The sequence below is a fragment of the Mastigoproctus giganteus genome, chromosome 2 (genome assembly GCF_048544385.1).
Source record: "Mastigoproctus giganteus isolate SK-2022 chromosome 2, ASM4854438v1, whole genome shotgun sequence".
In the NCBI taxonomy this organism is placed as follows: Eukaryota; Metazoa; Arthropoda; class Arachnida; order Uropygi; family Thelyphonidae; genus Mastigoproctus; species Mastigoproctus giganteus.
In genome coordinates this window covers 233,796,380-233,817,547 of record NC_143576.1, presented here as the reverse complement: position 1 = coordinate 233,817,547, position 21,168 = coordinate 233,796,380, and the positions used below count along the sequence as shown (strand labels likewise).

Sequence of the window (21,168 nt, the reverse complement as noted above, 5' to 3'; positions counted from 1 at the left end):
CTATAGAAAAAGGTCAATGTTCTCAATATTGTAACTAAAGAACTAGAAACCCCATTTTGATTTTGAGGTTTAAACTGCACCTAGTACAAGTAAAATAACATGAAATATTTTTTGTTACACATTTTTTTTTTTAATTGAAAAATGACTGGGAGGGCGAGCAGTTGGCAGAATAGTATCTGAACTCGTATCCTGATTATAATGTAACGAATCAGTTTGTGTTTAAAATTATATTGCTGCATGAAACGCATTAATATTGAAAGGGTTATCAGTATTACGCAACCAAAATTAAAGATTAGGTGAGTGTACGTCAGATTTGCTGCCATTTGTTTCTGCATTTCTTTTGTTTCATTCACTGTATCTGTGAAGCCCTGCTGCTTGTCTGCTATATCCATCTGTGATTAGTGCAATGTTTACGTATGTTGGTGTTGATAAAGATAGTTGACAGGTTCCTGTTTGCTAATTTTTATAACTGTAAAACTTACCACTTTCAAGACGTTATGTGTAAACATTTAATTTTAATAGGTATTTGCTGTGCTGCTATACTTAAAAGTAAGTGTTAACTAACGCCGTCACGATATCCATTCCCATATTTAGTTTTATACCATAATTAAAATAGTCATGAATTTCTCCAACTTTTCTAAAATATATTATCCTGATAATATATGTTGTGTTTGTCCTGCATTTTATCTGAAACTGCAAGAATAAAACCGGTTTATTAGTTAACAGTTACATTCAGCGTTACAATAAAATTGACATAAGGCTTATCCTCGAAACGGCCGGGAGGGTGTAAAAATTTGAAACTTCTCCGATACGTCGTAAAAAGTCTTTCTTTAATTTTTTGGGAGTAAGTATTCAGTATTATCATGAAAGGAAATTTGAGTATACACTACACCGTCTTTACGTTAGATGACCACCAGAATAATACCACCATGCAGTGCAGGTGTTAATTTTAAGTGATTTTTGTGTTTTGTGTGTTACAATGGGTTGATGTGTCAGGATTACTGTTAAACTCTATCAATATTGGATTAGATCAGACGGGTTTTGGTCGAACCGTGTTTGGTTAATTGAAACACTTTGTGGGGTCAGACACTGCAGACTAATTTTTAATCCATCTGCATAGAGAATAAATTTGATTTTTCAAGAAATGTTTACCATCTTTCTGCACTGACTGGACTAGTCAATGCAGAAAGCTGCTGCATGGAGCTCTTTGACAGTGGCTCCCATGAACATATAGACTGGGAAAAGTCAAGTGTCAAAGTAATATCTTGATTAACAGGAAATTATAAATAAATAATTTATTTATTTTTCAAAAAATTTTTGTGGAATTCTGGAATTTTTCAAAAAATGCAAGCAATTCTAACCATACAAAAATAAGTAGTTATGAAAATATCAAAAAAAAAAAAAAAAAAAAGGAAAGAAAATTGTCTCTTATCATGCACTGTTTCACCATTGGGAAAGACAGTTTCATCTTCAAAATGCCTGTTAACCTACTTTTTTAAAAACAGACCTTAAAATATGAAATTAATTAATCATAATGCAACTCCAATTCTTTTGGCTGTATTTTTCCCATCATTTTATGATATACTATAAGATAGTATTTGTTTACCTTATTCAGTAGCATGTTAAACATAGTTAAAATGAAGTTACTAACAGATTTTGAAGTAGCTCAATCTGAAAAGTAAAATTTTACTGTCTGTGTGAATTTTATTTATTAAAAGTCACCCAAGCTCTTTGAAAATTAACTTAGGTGGTCCTCAAGCCATCGAAGACTATCTTGCGCAGCTCCTAGGTTAAGTTTGGCCACCCGTGGACTTGTCTGTTTATCTAAATATGATAATTAGAGAGCACAATAATTCTATTTCTGAGAGGAATTATAAGATGTTCTACTAAAATAATTAATTCAATAGAGTAAAAGTAAACTGTTCAAGTTCATAACATCAAATGAAGATTTTAGGTAAAAATCTGAATTTGATGTAGTCAACCCAAACAGTTTTCTACTTGCACAGATCCATCTCAAACAGCTGGGTCTGTATAACTAGAGAACAGAACCCAAATGGAATTGTAAACATTAAAATCACAAAGGAAAATTATCTCACTGTTAGGAAAGTTAGATTATAGAAAGAGTTTCACAAAGAAGAAATTAGTTCTGAGTGGGCGCCTCCGTAGCCAAGTGGGCAGGAGCAGCAGTGCTTATCACACGCTTCTTGATTAGACCGGGGTTCGAGCCCGTACCTACCAAATATGGAGGATGTGGAAAGGTCAGGGAATGACCACCGCATATCCCCAGAGCAATATGGCCTTAGTTGCTAATGCTCCTAAAAACCAAACAACAACAAGTTCTGAGTGATTAGTGGACTTGGGAAAATTCAGATAAATTTGACAGAATGGGGTAGGGAGATTTTAAGACAGAGAAGATCAAATAGAAGAGATTCCAAATTAGGAAGTCTCTGACAAGGAATACCAGACAAACATAAGCACAACTAACACTTTTGAAGGGAGAGGAATGATAGTGAATTATTGCAACTGATATGAGTAGCAGTTGAGTAGCAACTGATATTAGTAGTACTGAGAATTGAGATTCTGGCAGAAAAAGGAAATGAGGCAGGTTGTTGGTAGAAATGGCCATCAGTGAAATTAGAATTGAGCCACATATCTGTGAAATGAATGAGGAAGTTTTTTTTTTTTTTTTTTCCCAGATAAGTTGAATCAATATCACTGCTGACAAACTCAATAAATATATTGCTTCTGCATCACACATGAAATTTTTTAGAGATCAATATACCAGCAGTGTACCTAATTCTAACTGGGTGCTAAATACTTGTAGTTATGTGAACACCTAGAGGAAAGTTAAAGAGAAGTTGTTGAAACTAAAATTGCAAAAAGATATCTGGGACTGATGGAATCTGTCTATTTATTTTAAAAGAAGCAGCAAAAGAGGTAGGCAATTATTGCAGTAACATTAACATTAGTAGAGACATATGATGCAAGAAAGCAAGCTTATACAGCATTGGCCAAAAAAAAAAAATTTTCATCCATCCATTTGCTCCAAAAGCTTGTCCAGTTCTGCCTTGAATTTATTTAAGCTATCAACTTCCACAAAGACAGATGGAAGTTTGCTCTGGCAATCAACCAACCCCCTGCCAAAAGCAAATTTCCACACATCTCGCAGGTGCCGAGTCTCCAGATTGCAGATTTTAAGCCTATCTTGGTAAGCAATAGCATGTAGTTCAGCCTTAAATTTATTTAAGCTATCAACTTCCACAACAACAGATGGAAGATCTGTTCCAGCAATCAATTACCCACTGGCTAAAGGCAAACTTCCCCACGTCTATTTTACAACTGTCTTTCCTCAACTTGAATCTATGCCCCCTCAGGTTCTTAATCTCAGCAAGTGGAAGTTTCCCATCAGCATTGAGCCTGCCCAAACCATTCAAGACCTTGTATACCTCAGTCAGATCACCCTGCAGGAGCCTAGTCTCCAGATGCTGCAACTTACAGAATTTAAGCCTCTCCTGGTAAGAGAACACCTTTGTTCCTCTCACCAATCTTGTTGCCCTTTTCTGTACTCATATCAGCAACTCTGCATCATTTCTAAAATGAGACCTCCAGACTTGTGTGAAGTACTCAAGGTGTGGCCTGACCATTGCCTTATGCAAAGATATAATCACCTTGTCTCTGCTAGCAAAATCCCTATATATCATTGACAAAACTGCACGACCTGCTCACAGAACTTCATATCTGACTGCACAATTGCCCCCATTTCTTTTTCATTCTCCACCTTGAGTGTAGTACCATTCTGTTGGTACATTTCTCTTGGGTTACTGCTACCCATATGCAGTACTTTGTATTTGTCAATATTAAACTTCAGTTTCCATTTCTTAGCTCATCTACCTAACTTTTCTAGATCCTGTTTGAGTAGCATACTGTCTTTAACAGCCTGCCAACCTTTGTATCATCTGAAAACTTGGATATTTAGCCTGATATACCTTCATCAATATCATTAACAAATACATAAAACAACAAGGGGCCCAGCACCGAACCCTGGGGGACTCCACTAATAACATTAGTCCACGTAGAGCAGTGTCCATTTATTACCACTCTCTGCTGTCTTCCACTCAAATTCCTTTATCCATTGCAGCAATTTGCCCTTAATGCCATACCACTCCAATTTGTACATCAGTTTTCCATGTGCAACAGTATCAAAAGCTTTCCTGAAATCCAAGTATATAATATCAAAATTATTCTTTGTATCCAGTTTGTGACCACATCGTGGTATCCAATCAAATTGGTCAGACAAGACTTCCCCTTAACAAACCCATGCTGTGTCTGAACTATTACTGCAGTCTTGTTTCAGGTGATCCTGCATCACTTCTTTAACCAGTGACTCCATTATTTTCCCTGGAACAGAAGTTAAACTAACAGGTCCATAATTAATGTCACCCTTTGAAGCCCCTTTTTGAATTGGGGATACATTTGCACATCCAGTCCATGGGGACCTCTCCTGAATCTAAGGACGCTCTCATAATTATGGCTAAGTGTTTGCTTACTTCTCGCGATGCCTTCTTCAATATCATTAGATAGATTCCATCTGCCCGAGGTGCCTTTTATGTTCAGTTCAACAATTTCTCCTCCACTTTGCTCTCCATTATTAGAAAATCGTTTAGCTCCCTGTTAAGAGTTTAGTAAACTTGTGTCCTCCCCCTCCTTACGGAATTCCTCGTGTGAATGTAGATTCAAAATACTCATTCAGTTTGTCAGCTTATCTGAGCAGGATCATCAACAGTCGAACCACCAACATCAAGTGGACCAATTTGATTCATCCCCTTCCTGTTTTTCTTTGCATCTTTTGCCAAGGATTTCTCGTAATCAGCCTTCACTTGCCTAACCTCCTTTCTGACTTGATTACAGACTATCTTATATCTGCCATAAGCTTCTGTGTCACCTAATTTATATGCATCCCATGCATTTTTCTTCTCTGCCATGAGCCTCATTAGTTCATCTGACATCCATTTAGGCCTAAATCCTGAACAGTATTACTTAGTTTGTATGAAAAGCCTAGTAGCTTCCAAGATTAATTCCCTGAAGGCCTCCCATTTAGAATTCACTGTTTTTAACATCATCAGTTGATCCCACTGTATAGAATTCAAAAACTGCCTGAAACCACTATAGTCACCTTTAAGAAAACAAAAACCCTTCCCTTTACCCTTGATGGTAGTTAAATCTTTAAGTAAATCTCACATCAGTAGACTGTGATCACTGTCAACTAGTGGTTCCTTTATCTGCAAATTCCTAATGCATGAATAATCACTGCTGATAATCAGATCAAGAGTATTACCCTCTCTGGTTGCCCCTTGAACATGTTACTGTAGAAAACAATCTGCCAAGAAATTCACAAAAGTCTTGCTACCGTGCAAGTGACCAACCCACAAGTTCCAGTCAATATCTGGAAAGTTAAAATCTCCCATTACAAGACATTCTGATTTACTGGCCCACACTACACTATTTCTCTGCACAATTGTTCATTGTACTCGTCAGTTATTAGGCCTGTAACACACTCCTACTCTCATTTTCCCTTTCCCAGTGTTTATGTCACACGAAACTGACTCAACATTGCACTGTCCACCCATGTCAACTGGATGCACTTCCTTAGATTTTGTTTCTTAACCAACAGCATAACCCCTCCTCCCTTCCTATCATGTCTAACCTCTCTGTACATATTGTACTCTCCAGATTCCAATTTTGATGCTTTGATAAATACCTCAAATTCATCAAATTTATTTACCAAACTTCTAGCATTGGTGTACACGCAAGTATACATGCACCTGTTCTTACTCTTAGTTACCCTAACGCAGCCCATGTATTTACTTGTTCCGTGATGACTCCCAGCAATGTGCTCTCTAGGCGGCTGCTCATTACACTAGAAGCAGTGCAAGAATCGCTTTCACCTCTGCCTGCAGCTACTGTTCATCTTTTAGTCTGTGAATCTCCCAAGCTAGCAGTTTTCTGACCCATCTACCACTGCCTCGATAGCATCAGCAAATATTCTTACACCCTTTCTGTTTAAGTGTATCCCATCCCTGTAGAAACAGTCTCTCCTATTAGCAAGCACAGACCACACTGAAAAAACTGTACAATGTAAAATTGTATAATCTCTCCAGGGCCAAATTAATTGATAAGGCTCTCATCATATACTCCCTCCTATAGTGTCTGAGCAGAATTGCAGACAGTTTCAAATTCAACCCTAGCTCGCAACTTTTTTTCAATATTGACCTGTACTTGTTAATTAAATTTTCAGATCTCTTAAGGTCATTAGTGCCAACGTGTACAACATTATTGCCTTTTGTGCCCTTAATATCTGCTCTACAACGTCATCAACTTTTGCTGCTGGCAGACATACCCTGGTCCTGTTACACCTATCCTTTTTGCATAATATATTCCCCATCTCCCTGACAATAGAGTCACCAACAGTAACTAGTTCCTGTGGGAACAGCACATTTTGCCTTGGAGATTGCCGCTGTGTTGCCTGATGCACAGGAGTGTACTCTGGTGTTGAGTTACTCAGCTGAGAGCTTGATAGGCCCCTCTTATTAATTTCCTTGAGGGCCTTACACCTTACACCTAAAACTCTCATAGATACCATCAAAATGCTGTGGCACCTAATTTCCTCACAGTCTCTGCACCTAGCACACACAAAGACATCCTCCTTGGCTAGATCATGTCCTGTTCTAGACAGGTCCGCAAACATTTTACATTTTGTGCATTTTTTTAGACTGTGATGCATTGGAGAATTGCCCCCTTTGGTTCTCCCCCGAGCCACAGCACTCTCGCTAATCTGTGAGTATTGCTTTGCTGCTCTAGTCTGCGTCATGATTCCATTTAAGTGCAATTTAATTGACAATGAAATTTAATAAGATTAATAAATTTTACTGATTAATTGATAATACCATGCTATACTAAGCTAACAGATTTCTAATACAGTGCTACGTGTTTCGCTATCTAGTTTTATCTAGTTCAGGATATACGCTATGTCGTATAACAGTGACGAAAGTTACGAATGGTAAATCTGCGGACACTAAGTATTAACTTTCAAAATCGCTATCTAAATTCAAAATAAACCAAGGAACTTGACTAGGACTATAAGTTACTTATAGAAAATTATTTAATATAACAATTAAGTCAATAAAATGGCTAAATATAATTAAAAACTTAGCATTCGCCAGAGCTGCAAAATCTTGTCCAACACGTGGATACTCTTACTGATACTAAGTATCAGTAAGTATCGATAACAAAAAGGATAACCCTTTTTGTTCCCCCTCACCAATCTTGTTGCCCTTCTCTGCACTTGTTCCAGAAGCTTTAGTTCCTTCCTAAATTGAGGCCTCCAGACCAATATGCAGTACTCAGGGTTTGGCCTGACCAAGCCTTATACAAAGGGATAATCATCTCCTTATCCCTTCTAGCAAAATTTCTGTATATCATTGACAAGACCCCATGAGCTGCTCTTCCAGCCTATCTGCACTGCTCAGAAACATACATATCTGACTTCACAGTTACCCCCAGGTTTTTTTCATTCTCCACTGTCCTGAGTGTAGTACTGCACAGTTGGTACGTTACTGCTACCCATATGCAGTACTTTGCATTTTTCAACGTTAACCTTCAGCTGCCACCTCTCAGCCTATTTGCCCAACTTTTCTGGATCCTGTTGCAGTAGTATACTATCATTATTGCTGTTATAGAATTCTGGGAACTCCACTAAACTGCATTCTTGTCTAGATGGTCCTGCATTACTACTTTAACTAGTTACTCCATTATTTTTCCTGGAACTGAAGTCAAATTGACAGGTTTGTAATTACTACTGTCACCCTTTAATCACCTTTTGGGAATTTGTGGGTACATTTGCATATCTCCAGTCCAGAGAGGACCCCAGTGAATCCAAGGATGCTCTCATAATCATGGCTAAAGGTATGTATCTCTTTTGCTGCCTCCCTTAATATAATTGGATAGATCCCATCCATCCCAGGTGCCTCTTTTTATGTTTAGCTTTCTTTCTCTCTTCCACTTTCCCTCAGTTATCACAACATCATTCATCTCTGTTAGAATTTGACTCATTTCAGCATCCAGATCACTAAAATATTCCTTTTGAATTTAGATGCAAAATATCTCTTTACTTTGTCAGAAACCTGAGTTGAGTGGGATCTCAACAGTCAGTTGACATAAATGTGATTCATCTTCTTCCTTCAAGTCCTTACATAAGTAAAGAAATCTGTGCTGCTTTTCATTGCATGCTTTGCCAGACTTCTCATAATCTGCCTTAATTTGCCTGCTTTGTGACTTTATTGGTGTTCTGAATAAAGTGTTTAAGGCCTTAACTGGATTAAGTAAGTTAAAAGCAGATGGCATGCAAACTCTTGCTCAGATGACATATACAAGGAGACATAAATGTAAATTTAAAAAGTATGATTGTAGGATAGATGTGAGAAAATTTGCTTTCAACCAGAGAGGGATTGATTGATGGAACAAATGCCGTCTGGTGTTGTGCAGGTGGGTAGTTTTAATAAATTTAAGGAAGGATAAGAGAAAGATTACAGGTGCTACAGGAAGTGTTTTCTATAATATTTATTATTTTATTTATTATATATATTTTTTGTCTGATGCTCTATAAGATTGCTCTTACATCATTTGATACTATAATAATAGCACCAGTCCATTGTTGGTGCTATTATTAGAAACAAATGAACTTCCACATCTTAGCATTAACATTAGTAGAGGCATATGATGCAAGAAAGCAAACTTATACAGCATCAGCCAAAAAAAAAAAAAAAAAACTTTCCATTTGCCTCGAAATGTTAATCTAGTTTTGCCTGAATTTATTTAAGCTGTCAACTCTGCAATGACGATGGAAATTTGTTCCAGCAGTCAACCACCCGCTGGCTTAAGGCAAATTTCTGCATATTTATTCTGCAACTGCAACTATCTTTCCTCAATTTGAATTTATGCCCCCTCAGGCAGTTAATCTGGGCAAGAGGAAGAATCTCATCAGCATTGAGCTTGCTCAAACCATTCGAGGCCTTATACACCTCAATCAGGTCACCTTGCAGTAGCCTAGTCTCCAGACATTATAATTTGTAGAACTTAAGTCTTTCTTTGTATGAGCAACCCTTTGTTTCTTTCACTTATCTTATTGCCCTTCTCTGTACTCGTTCCAGCAGCTCTAAATCCTTTCTAAAACGAGGCCTCCATACCTGTATACAGTACTCAGTGTGGCCTGACCATTGCCTTATACAAGGGGAATTCATCTCTTTATCCCTGCTAGAAAAATTCCTGTATATCATTGACAAGACACCATGAGCTACCCTTGCAGACCGTCTGCACTGCTCAGAAAGTTTAATATCTGATTGCACAATTACCCCCAGGTCCTTTTCATTCTCTACCACCTTGAATGTAGTACCACACAGTTGATATGTTACTCTTGGGTTACTGCTACCCATATGCAGTACTTTACCTTTGTCAATGTTGAATTTCAGTTGCCACCGCTCGGCCCATCTGTTCAACTTTTCTAGATCCTGTTGCAGTAGCATACTGTCTTTACTATCATTAACAACCCTGCCAACCTTTGTATCATCTGCAAACCTAGACATTAAGCCTGATATGCTTTCATCAGTATCATTAATAAATACAAAACAACAGTGGACCCAACACTGAACCCTGGAGCACTCCACTAATAACATTAGTCCACGAAGAGCAGTGTCCATTGATTGCCACACTATCTTCTCCCACTCAATCATCCCTTTATCCATAGCAGCAATTTACTTTTAATGCCACATTGCTCCAATTTGTACAGTAGTCTTCCATGTGCAGCAGAATCAAAAGCCTTCCTAAGATCCAAGTATATGATATCAAAATTATTCTTTGCATCCAGTTCCTTTGTGACCACATCATAGTTTCCAATCAGATTGGTCAGACAAGACTTCCCCTTAACAAACCGTGCGTAGCACAGGCTTCTTGATTAGACCGGGGTTCGAGCCCGTCACCACCAAATACGGAGGATGCGGAAAGGTCCGGGAATGACCACCGCATATTCCGGAGCAATATGGCCTTGGTTGCTAATGCTCCTAAAAAAAAAAACCAAACCAAACCTTAACAAACCCATGCTGTCTCCGAATTATAACTGAAGTCTTGTCTACTTCTGTCTTCTTTGGAGAAAGAGTGTTATTCAACTGTGATGCTAAAATTTGCATTCCTTCTTCCCATCCCATGGGAAAACCTATATAACACTCGTCAGACTGCCAACCGGCCTTTTGGTATCCGCGTCCAAGAGCTGCTAAGAGAGCTCGACATCATGGTAGACAATGTTGCCCAGTCACCAAGGCAACCACTTCCACCCTGGCATGCTCGCTTACCATCATGTGACTTCTCCCTTAAAAATTGGGGTAAGTCAGTAACTCCACCTGCTGTCTACCACCAACTCTACGCTGCCCACCGGGCCGAATATTCCAACTTCTTGCCTGTCTTCACTGATGGCTCGAAGTCGGAGTTGTCTGTTGGATCTGCTGCTATCTTTCCAGGTCTTTCTATATCTGGAAAGATTCCCCAACAATGCAGCATATATACAGCCGAGTTGTATGCTATAGAGTTAGCCTTGGACCATATTAAAACCCACAGGTATCAAAGGTGTATGGTGTACACTGACTCTCTCAGTACACTGCAGGCTTTATCTAGTATGAGGTATAATCCTCATCCATTTGTGATCCGGATTCAGCAGATGCTACACTCTCTGTCTGAGTGTTCTTTCGACATTCGTTTCTGCTGGATTCCAAGCCACATTGGGATCGTGGGAAATGAACTGGCAGATGCTGCGGCTAGGTCACCAGAACCCCACAGCACTTACTGCCTGTTAGTCCCCTATACAGACTACAGGCAGCTAATACAGGCTAAATTACTGTCCCAATGGCAAAATTCTTGGCATGATCATGTCACAAACAAGCTTTATCAGATAAAGCCTGTAATCCGACATTGGCAGTCTAGTCTGCGCAGGAGTCGCAGAGAGGAAGTTGTTCTAGCTCGCCTCCGCATAGGACACAGTCATCTTACGCATGCATTTCTGCTGAGGGCAGATGACTGTCCTATGTGTGAGAACTGTGACACCTATTTAAGTATACGTCACATTTTAATCGAGTGTCCACGTTTTAGACATGAACGTGACTTTTATTTTACCGATTTTAGTCATCTGGCTGAGCCTTATACACTCAGTCAGATTTTATCTGACAATGACAATGTGTCTGCTGTTTTTAGCTTTTTAAAATCAGTAAGCCTTTTTACCCGTATTTAAAATTGAATTTTTATTGCTTTGCTGATATACTTTTATACCTTTAACATCTATGTTATATCTCGACATGGTGGCCTAATTAACTAGGTCACTGAATACTTTAATTTTTTACACATGACCTGGATTTGGCGCATTATAGCCTTAGTTGCTAATGCGCCAATAAACCCCAAACCAAACCCAATTCTTCCCATCCCAATCAGACATATTTCTCTGATCATTAGTTAACTCAATTTATTATTAGGGTAACTAATTATCATTTTTTTTATGTTTACTAATAAACATAATCAAAAGAAGCGTAATGTTGTCAAACTTACATTGTTAACCCCTAGCTCTATGGCCATGATGGAAATTGTGTACTGATCTCCTCTTGTTTTATCAGTAAAGAGCATTTGTTTATTAATGGGTTTACACATATCTGGAAAGTTTATATAAATAATTATATATGTCAGGAAAAAATAATGTAGTCCATTAAATGCGAACTCCTAACCTATCTAAAAACCTTCCATCTGATCAGTGAGTACTAAGATTCCATCAGTGTCAATCCACTGGTGATATACTCGCTTATGCTACCCATCTGTGGACAAATTCAGTGAAAAAGTTTGAAACTTAAGCTATTGCTTTTGACATTTCAAAGACTTTTGATCATTTTTGGATAAAGATTTTCTAAATAAGCTTCCATCTTATGGTTTGCTAACTGTTTTCTGGTTATCCAGTTTTCTGTCTGACTGTAGTTGAACGCAGACTGCTCCTGCCTTCTAACTTCTTCGCTAATGCTGGTGTTTCCCAAGGTTCAGTGCTTTCTCCTACTCTTTTCCTCTTGTATATTAATGACCATCTTCTATTGATTGGAAATCCTTTCCACAGTTCTTCTAATGATAGCACATTGTATTACACCTTCCAGTCTGAGAAATCTTACCCTGCACAAAAAGCTTCAACTTCTCTGATATCCACTATCAGTTCCTTTAATACTGATCTCCAGTTAATTCTCCAATCGGGCCAAGATAACATAGTTAATTTCAATCCTTCTAAAACTCAGTTCTGTCATACATCTCAAAAAAAGGATTCTTTCGCTATCTTTGACACTCAGATTTCTAGACAAAATCACATATCTCTATTAGGGATTATCCAATTTTCTAATCTCTCTCTCTCTCTCTGTCTCTTTTGCCACAAGTATATCACAAATATTGCATCCTCTGTATCTAAAAAAAAACTTGAGTTTTCACTCTCTGCATTACTTTTCTTCTAAACTGTTATTCACTCAGCACAAATCTCCGATCTTCCCTACTATGGAAAGTTGTAAACCCTGTATGGGTTTATGCCCCTGAAACCTCAAGCTTCTTGATTCCATTTGAAAAAATAGAGCAGTTAGGTTAATTAATGACCCATCATTTAAGTTTCCCTACTCTGTCTCAGACATTGTTTCTGCTCATGCCTTTACTATAGATACTTCCATGGGCACTGTTCTTCTGAATTGGCTTTATAACTCCTCTCTTTGAAAACCAGTCCAAACATGTGCCACACACAGTCAGCATCCTTTTACTGTCCAACTTCAAATTCACAGAACCAACTTTTCTTCTTCCTCATTTATTCTTTTGATTTCTATTTTCTGGAAGAGCCTCCTTTCACATTTATTTCCTGAAAATTTTAATCTACAGAAGTTTGTCTAATGTCAACAAGTATCTGTGTACCACAACTGGTGACATGGGAAGTTTTTTCCTTTTTTTTTTTGCTAATGCTATTAGCACTATTAGCATTAGCAAGGGCACATGATGCAAGAAAGCAAGCTTATATAGCATCAGCCAAAAAAAAAAAAAAAAAACACTCCCCCACACACACTATTCTCATTTCACAGATCCACTCACTCCAAATGTTCGTCTAGTTCTGCCTTGAATCTGTTTAAGCCATAATAGCTGACTAGTGCTATTAATAATAATCTTCTTTCATCTTCTCAACCTTCAATCCATGTATGCTACTAAGTCGGTGGTTTTCGACCTTTTTTTAATAATGGCACCCTTAAGTAATTCATTTTATTTTGTCATACCCCTATTTCATTTTCTGCCTGTTAGATCCGCTTCTATGTGTGTGTAATATTTAAAAAAAAAGTTATATGATAGTTATTATAATAATATAACTATAAGGATGTACCTTTTTTATAATGAAATAAATACTTAAATTTAAAAAAAAACAGAAATGTTTAAGTACCTTAAATCCAAAATATTTGGCACCCTGGTTGAAAAGTACTGTGGGTTCTAATACCTTTCATTAGCATTAGTAGAGGCATTTGATGCAAGAAAGCAAGCTTATGCAGCATCAGCCAAAAATAATAAAAATAATAAAAAAATAAATAAAAATAACCACTTCCACTTCACCCCTCTGTTCGTTCGAAATACCTGTCCAGCTGAGCCTTAAACTTATTTAGGCTATCAACTTCCACGACAAGGGATGGAAGTCTGTTCCACCAACCAACCACCCGCTGGCTAAAGGCAAATTTCCGCACGTCTATCCTACATCTGTCTTTCCTCAATTTGAATTTATGCCCTCTCAGGTGATTATTCTGAGCAAGAGGAATAATCCCATCAGCATTGAGCATGCTCAAACCATTCAAGGCTTTATACACCTCTATCAGATCACCTTGCTGGTGCCTAGTCTCCAGACACTGTAATTTGCAAAACTTAAGCCTTTCTTCGTAAGAGCACCCCTTTGTTCCATTCACTAATCTTGTTGCCCTTCTCTGTACTCGTTCCAGCAGCTCTACATCCTTCTTGAAATGAGGCCTCCAGGCCTAATTTATCTAGATTTACCTAGATTTATACCTCATTTATACCTAGATTTACCTCATATTTACCTAGATACAGTACTCTAGGTGTGGCCTGACCATTGCCTTATACAAGGGAATCATCATCATCATCATCAGCCATTTTCAATCCACTGCAGGATGAAGGCCTCTCCAGTAACTTTCCAGTTCTTTCTGTTTTGAGCACTGGCCATCCATTTACTACTCAAAAACTCATGAATTTCATCTATCCATCTCCGCCTTTGTCTTCCAGGTTTTCTTCTAGCTCCTCTTGGGTACCATTCTGTTATTTTCTTAGTCCATCTGTCATCATGTCTTCGAGCTATGTGTCCTGCCCAAGACCATTTTAGTTCTTTAGTTTTGATAAGAATGTCCTTTACTTGAGTTTGCTGCCTAATCCATGTGTTTCTCTTCTTATCTAACAGTCTGATTCCCAATATAATTCGTTCCATTCTTCGCTGTGTAGTTCTTAGCTTCTCTTCCATTCTTTTGGTGAGTGCCCAAGTTTCACTTCCATAAGTCATGGTGGGGAGTATACATTGATTCATTATTTTACGTTTCAGACAAACTGGGATATTGCTCTTCAGTATGTGACTATATTTCCTGAATGCTATCCATCCAAAATTTATTCTTCTCTTGACTTCCAGCCATTTATCATTATTCCAGCTAATAACTTGTCCCAGATAAGTATATGACTCCACCTTTTCAATTACTGCTCCTTCAATCATTATTTCCCTTTCCGTGGCATACTTGTTCATCATTACTTTTGTTTTAGCCATATTCATCTTTAGTCCAAAATCCTTACTAACTGTGCATAACTGATTAAGATTTTCCTCTAATTCTTTGGGATCGTGGCTTATGACCACAATGTCATCTGCAAATCGTAAATGGTTTAGGTACTCTTCGTTCACATTGACTCCTTTCTGCGACCAGTCTAATCTTCTGAAAGCTTCCTCAAGGGCAGCAGTAAACAGCTTCGGAGATATTGTGTCTCCTTGTCGAACTCCTTTCTCGATTTTAAATTTGCTACTGTCTTTGTCTAGTCTAATAAAGGATGTAGCACTCTCATATATTTTCTTCAAAATCATAATATATGGAGTATCTATGCCTTGTCTTTCCAGTGCCTGAAACATTGCCTTATGCTGTATAGAGTCAAATGCCTTTTCATAATCCACAAATGCCAGGCATAATGGTGTTTTATATTCATTTGCTTTCTCCATTAGCTGTGATATTACGTGAAGGTGATCCATAGTTGAGAATCCTGTCCTAAAGCCAGCTTGCTCTTTCGGTTGATTCTCATCAAGTATTCTTTCTAATCTGTTAGTAATGACCCTTGTGAACAACTTGTAGATATGGGATAACAAGCTAATTGGTCTATAATTTCCAATTTCTGATTTATCTCCTTTCTTATGCAGCAAAACTATGATTGCATTATTCCACTGCTTAGGCATCACACCTTTTCTAATGCACTTTGTGAAGAGCCTTGCCAGTTTTTGTGTTATGTCTCTTCCTCCCAATTTTAACAACTCTACAGTAACTTCATCTTCCCCCAGGGCTTTCCGATTCTTCATTTTCTTCAATGCATGTTCTACCTCATCAGGAAGAATATCGGGTATGTCGTATGTGTTGCTACTTTGCAATCCATCTTCCCCACTGCTGGTATCATTCCCTCGCTCCTTGTATAATTCTCTATAGTAGTCTTCTGCTATTTGAATTATGCCTTCTCTGCTATTTATAAGTACACCATTGCTATTCTTCAGATTCATCCCCTTCCTTCTAGAGTTTACATAAGTAAAGAACTCTTTGCTGTTTTTCTTTGCATCCCTTGCCAAAGATTTCTCGTAATCTGCCTTCGCCTGCCTAACCTCCTTTGTAACTTGGTTACAGATCAACTTGTATCTATCATAGGCTTCTGTGTCGTGTGTTAATTTGTATGTATCCCATGCATTTTTCTTCTCTGCCATATGTCTCATTAGTTCATATGACGTCCATTTAGGCCTAAACCTTGAACAATATTTTTTAGTTGGTATGTAAAGCCTAGTAGCTTCCAAGATAAGTTCTTTGAATGCTTCCCATTTTGAATTTGCTGTTGGTAACATCATCAGTTGGTCCCACTGTATAGAATTTAAATACTGTCTCAGTCCATCATAGTTGCCTTTACAAAAGCAATAACCCTTCCCTTTACCCCTAATGGTAGTTACCTCTTTGAGTAAATCCCACTTCAGCACACTGTGATCACTGCCACCTAGTGGTTCATTTATCTGCAGATTCTTAATGCATGAAGAATCACTACTGATAATCAAATCAAGAGTATTAATCCCTCTAGTTGCCTCCCGAACATGCTGATGTAGAAAACAGTCATCCAATAAATCCACAAAAGCCTTGCTAGTGTGTGAGTAACCAGCCCCCAAATTCCAGTCAATATCTGGGAAATTAAAATCCCCCATTATAAGACTCTCTGATTTACTGGCCCACTCTATTTCCGTGTACAGTTTCCTATTATACTCATCAGATTTATTAGGCCTATAGCACACTCCTACTCTCAACTTTGATCTCCCAATGCTTATGTCACACCAAACTGACTCGACACTGCACTATCCAGCAATGTCGGCTGGATTTACTTCCTTGGATTTTATGTATTTCTTAACTAATAGCATAACCCCTCCTCCCTTCCTATCCTGTCTATCCTTTCTCTAGACATTGTACTCCCCAAATTCCAGTTCTGCCTTTGATGTTTTGAGCAATACCTCAAATTCATCAAATTTATTTACTAAACTCCTAGCATTGGTGTACACGCAAGTATATATGCACCTGTTCTTTTTCGTAGCTACCCTAACACAACCCATGTGTTTACTTGTATCCCAATGATTCCCAGCAGTCTCTGAAATATTCTGCATCTTATTTTCCAGGCTGCTGCTCATTCCAATTGAAGCAGTGCAAGAATCACTTTCACCTCTGCCAGTTTGGGGTTTTCATTAAAAAGAAAAAACAAAGAAGGCCCACATAGCCTCTAATGTTCAAATTACACCTGTGATGACTATGGATTCTCATGGAGCAGTTGGCACAATATACACAGAGTGATCAATGAAATATGACCACTTACCTAGTACTTCATAGGTCCTCCTTTTGCCCTCAGTACAGCAGCTATCCAAGATGGCATTGATTCAACAAGATGTCGGAAGCGTTCGGGAGGTATGGCCAACCAAGCTGTGTGTAATGCTGTCAGCAATGCAGGTATGGAGGTGATTGGTGTATTTAGATGCCTGATATGCCTTTCTATAGTATCCCACAAGTTCTCTGTGGGATTGATATCGGGTGAGTTCGGAGGCCAATCGATATGCTGGAAGTCAGAACTGTGTTCCTCAAACCATTCCTGCACAACAAGTGCCCGATGGCTCAGCACATTGTCATCTTGTAAGACACCATTGCCATTCGGAAAAAGTGTAACATAGAGGGGGGTGTACACAGTCAGCAAGCAGTTGACGATAGCAGAAACCACTGATACGTTGTTCCACATGCACCGGGGTCCAAGTTTCTGCCAGTGAAACATGCCCCACACGATGCAACCACCTCCACCGGCCTGCACTTCTGATACCATACATGATGGATCAAGAGCCTCATGTTGTTGACGCCAAATCCGTACACGACTATCCATGGTGTGGAGTAAATAATGTACCTCATCTGACCAGCACACATTCCAGTCTTCTAATTTCCAACTTACATGCTCTTTTAACCAGGCAAGTCTTTTACGGCGATGAACTTTGATTAGGAGAGGATGCCGTAAGGGTCATCTGCTTGTATAGCCCATATGTGCGAGCGTTCAACGCATGGTCATGGCAGATATTGTTCCGGGTTGGCCCATGTTGTATTACTGGGTAGTCAACTCTTCAACAGTGCTGCGCCTGTTCGCCTGTACAAGTCTTCAGACCCGGCACTCACCTCTAACATCAACCTTTTGCTGACCATTGCGGTTTTGCCGTCGGGCTGTTGTTTGATCATTTTGATGCCAGTTCTGGTACACTTTAACAATGGCAGCTCTCAAACACCCACAATCTGTCCTTTATCGAAGTCCAAAAAATCCTTCCTTTTACCCATCACGTTCAGAATTTTACTACCTACTGAACCACTGATACCTTATCTATGCTATGTAGGTCGACTAACTCCGCACTCTCGTACCTCACATGGTCATCTGGTCGCATTCAGTTTTCATAGGGGTAGTCATAATTCAGTGATCACTCAGTGTATCTGTAATAGGCTAACAGTTGCTGGTAAGAAATAATTACAAATTTATTTGGACTGTTCAATGCAGTTTCATGGGTGCACATTACTTAAGGCAGCGGTTCCAACCTTTTTTGACTCGCGAACCCCTTTCAACGTAAAATTTTTTTTTTCCAAACCCCTTTCAACATAACATTTTTAAAGCAAACCACTAAGCCTATATTCTCTGAAATCTTATATTTCTGAATTTTTATTACAAAATATTTACACTACTACATTTTTATAAGTGACATAGCATAATAATAATAATTTTTATTATTAAGTATCGTTTATACTTTTTAAAGCAGTTATTAATCAGTCCAAACTAGCTTTCGAACAGGCTGAGTAGAAAACTTTCTTCTTGTCTAATGGTAGCCGACCATTCTGGTCTCCCCTCGACGTGGGCACCTATACGCGGTGAGGGGACCTCCCAGTGACACTGCTGGACTTCCAGACTAGCATCACTGGGATCCAATGCCCACAGCCCAGGTTCCAGGCTTACATCAATGGAATCCGGCGTGTTTGCCGTGCGCTGCGACCCGTGGAAATTCGGAAAGGGGGATCCTGGTGGTTGAGGGGCCCAGCTTCAATACACCACTTTGGCCCCTGCTTCGACAAGACGGGTGGTCCTGGAAGGCCCAGCTAGGATCAATCGGCTAGTAGGCTCGCCTGCAAGTGTCAACCGTGACAATGCCACGCCCCTACCCTCATGGTCCGAGGGACAGGATTCAGGCTGGCGGCGGTGCGGGTATAGTGTCTGGGTAGCCCTGGCGTCCCACTCCCGAGCGCATTTATTGCATGCCGGGTAGTGGGCGTCCCTTTGAGTTCCGTGGTGGGTGGGGAGCCCGGGCACTGAACAATATAAAAACCTCAATGAATCCTGATAAACTTATTTCTTCAGGGGCCCCAACCCGGTCCCTATCTGAAAGCATAGAGAAAGATCCAGATAGCATTATTGCTAAAAAGAGGCAGCGAACGGAAGTACCATCTGGGCCTGTTCCAAGGTTCCTAATAATACACTCCACCGGTGTAAAACCGATTGGTAAAATGTCGCCCTTTTTTTATTCAAAAAGGGTTAGATGGGTTAGCAGGTTCACCCAAATCAGTTAAGAGGCTTCGTTCTGGGGATCTCTTGATTGAATCAAAAAATGACAAGCAATCAGAACATCTCCTCCGAGTAACATCAATCGGAGGAATACCTATAACAGTGACACCACACAGAACACTCAATTCATCGAGAGGTGTCATTTCGGAGTGGGACCTTCTTGACGTAACCGAGGAGGAAATCTGCTCCGAATTAAAACCCCAAGGAGTAATTGCCGTCAAGAGAATTACTGCGCGAAGGGATGGAAAAATTGTTAAAACCAGGAGCGTTATCCTGACTTTTAACTCTCCTAAACCTCCTGACGAGATTAAAGCTGGATACATCAATTGTTCAGTGCGTCCATACATTCCGAACCCTTTACGGTGTTTTAAATGCCAGAAGTATGGACATTCTCAAATGGCCTGCCGTTGAGTCCTTGCATGTGCTCGATGCGGTGCAAAGGACCACGAAACAACAGCATCTTCAGCCACAAAACCCACCTGTATTAACTGTGAAGGCAAACATCCGGCCTACTCACGAGCATGCCAGAGGTGGAAAGAAGAAAAAGAAATTCAACGGCTGAAGGCAGAGCTAAACATATCATACCAGGAGGCAAGGAAATCGGTCAAACCCCTGAATATCAACAGACCTACCTACGTCCAGAAGGTAGCAGGGAGATGTTCCGTCGGAACTCAGACGGACATGACCATTCCTCCAAAGGAGTCTTTCACTCCCATCGTGCGTTATCTCTTAAGTTCTCAAAAACCTGCACATAAGGACCAATCAGCTGCCACTCCTATATCGGTACCTCCTAATGCTCCACAAATAACAAAGGTAATTATGAAAGAAAAGAATAAGAAAGGGGAAGTCTCCCCTACTACCCAAGTAAACATGGATGTCGAGCAGAAGGAGGTACCCGAAGATTCAGTCTTGGAACTCTTTGCGGAGGAGGAAATGGACACGGGACAGCGTCCATTCTTCCCCAAAAAAGATAAACCCAAGACTGATAAAAGTAAGCCCTCAGCACCTTGGAAGCCGCCTGATGGACCCACCAAGCCAAAATAATGGCTAAATTCCTACAGTGGAATTGTCGTGGATTTCGGCAAAATACTGATGACATCAAGTCCCTCCTGTAAAAGCACGAGCCAGTTTGCTTTTGCTTGCAGGAGACTTACCTAAAGGCAAATGATGATCCCACAATGCATAACACCACAATTTTTCGTAAGGATAGAATTGCGTATGGTCCTGCTCATGGAGGAGTGGCTATCCTTGTGGGAAACCAGACCCCAGTGCAGCCCTTGCTAATTAGAACTAGCATAGAAGCTGTTGCAATTCGCCTTACAGTGGGATTTTTATTAACCGTCGGCTCTGTCTATTTGCCACCTGGGACTGATATCTCCCAGGAAGACCTTGATGATCTTCTAACGCAGTTGCCTCCCCCTTTCTTACTTCTCGGGGATTTTAACGGACATAACACCCTGTGGGGTAGTGCTAACATCAATGGAAGGGGACGAGTCATAGCGCGTATGCTCAATGACAATGACCTTTCCCTTCTAAATACTGGAACAAACACCTTCTTCCACATGCTTACCTGTACTTTTTCTGCCATTGATCTCTCTATCTGCTCCCCTTCTCTGCTCCCTTCACTCACTTGGGAAGTGGAGGAGAATCCATACGGAAGCGATCACTTCCCTGTGATAACCTTGT

At 39.6% G+C, this 21,168-nt stretch overlaps 1 protein-coding gene across 1 annotated transcript in view; it reads left to right on the top strand.

The window, feature by feature from the left end:
• Positions 1 to 213: 213 nt before the first annotated feature.
• Positions 214 to 21,168, top strand: part of LOC150090253 (E3 ubiquitin-protein ligase rififylin) — a 95,815-nt gene continuing 74,860 nt past the window's right edge. The window contains exon 1 of the mRNA XM_090369035.1: positions 214 to 296. Within this exon, the coding sequence (XP_090225161.1) occupies positions 238 to 296 (59 nt within the window). The 5' untranslated portion in view covers positions 214 to 237. The remainder of the gene's footprint in view (positions 297 to 21,168) is intronic.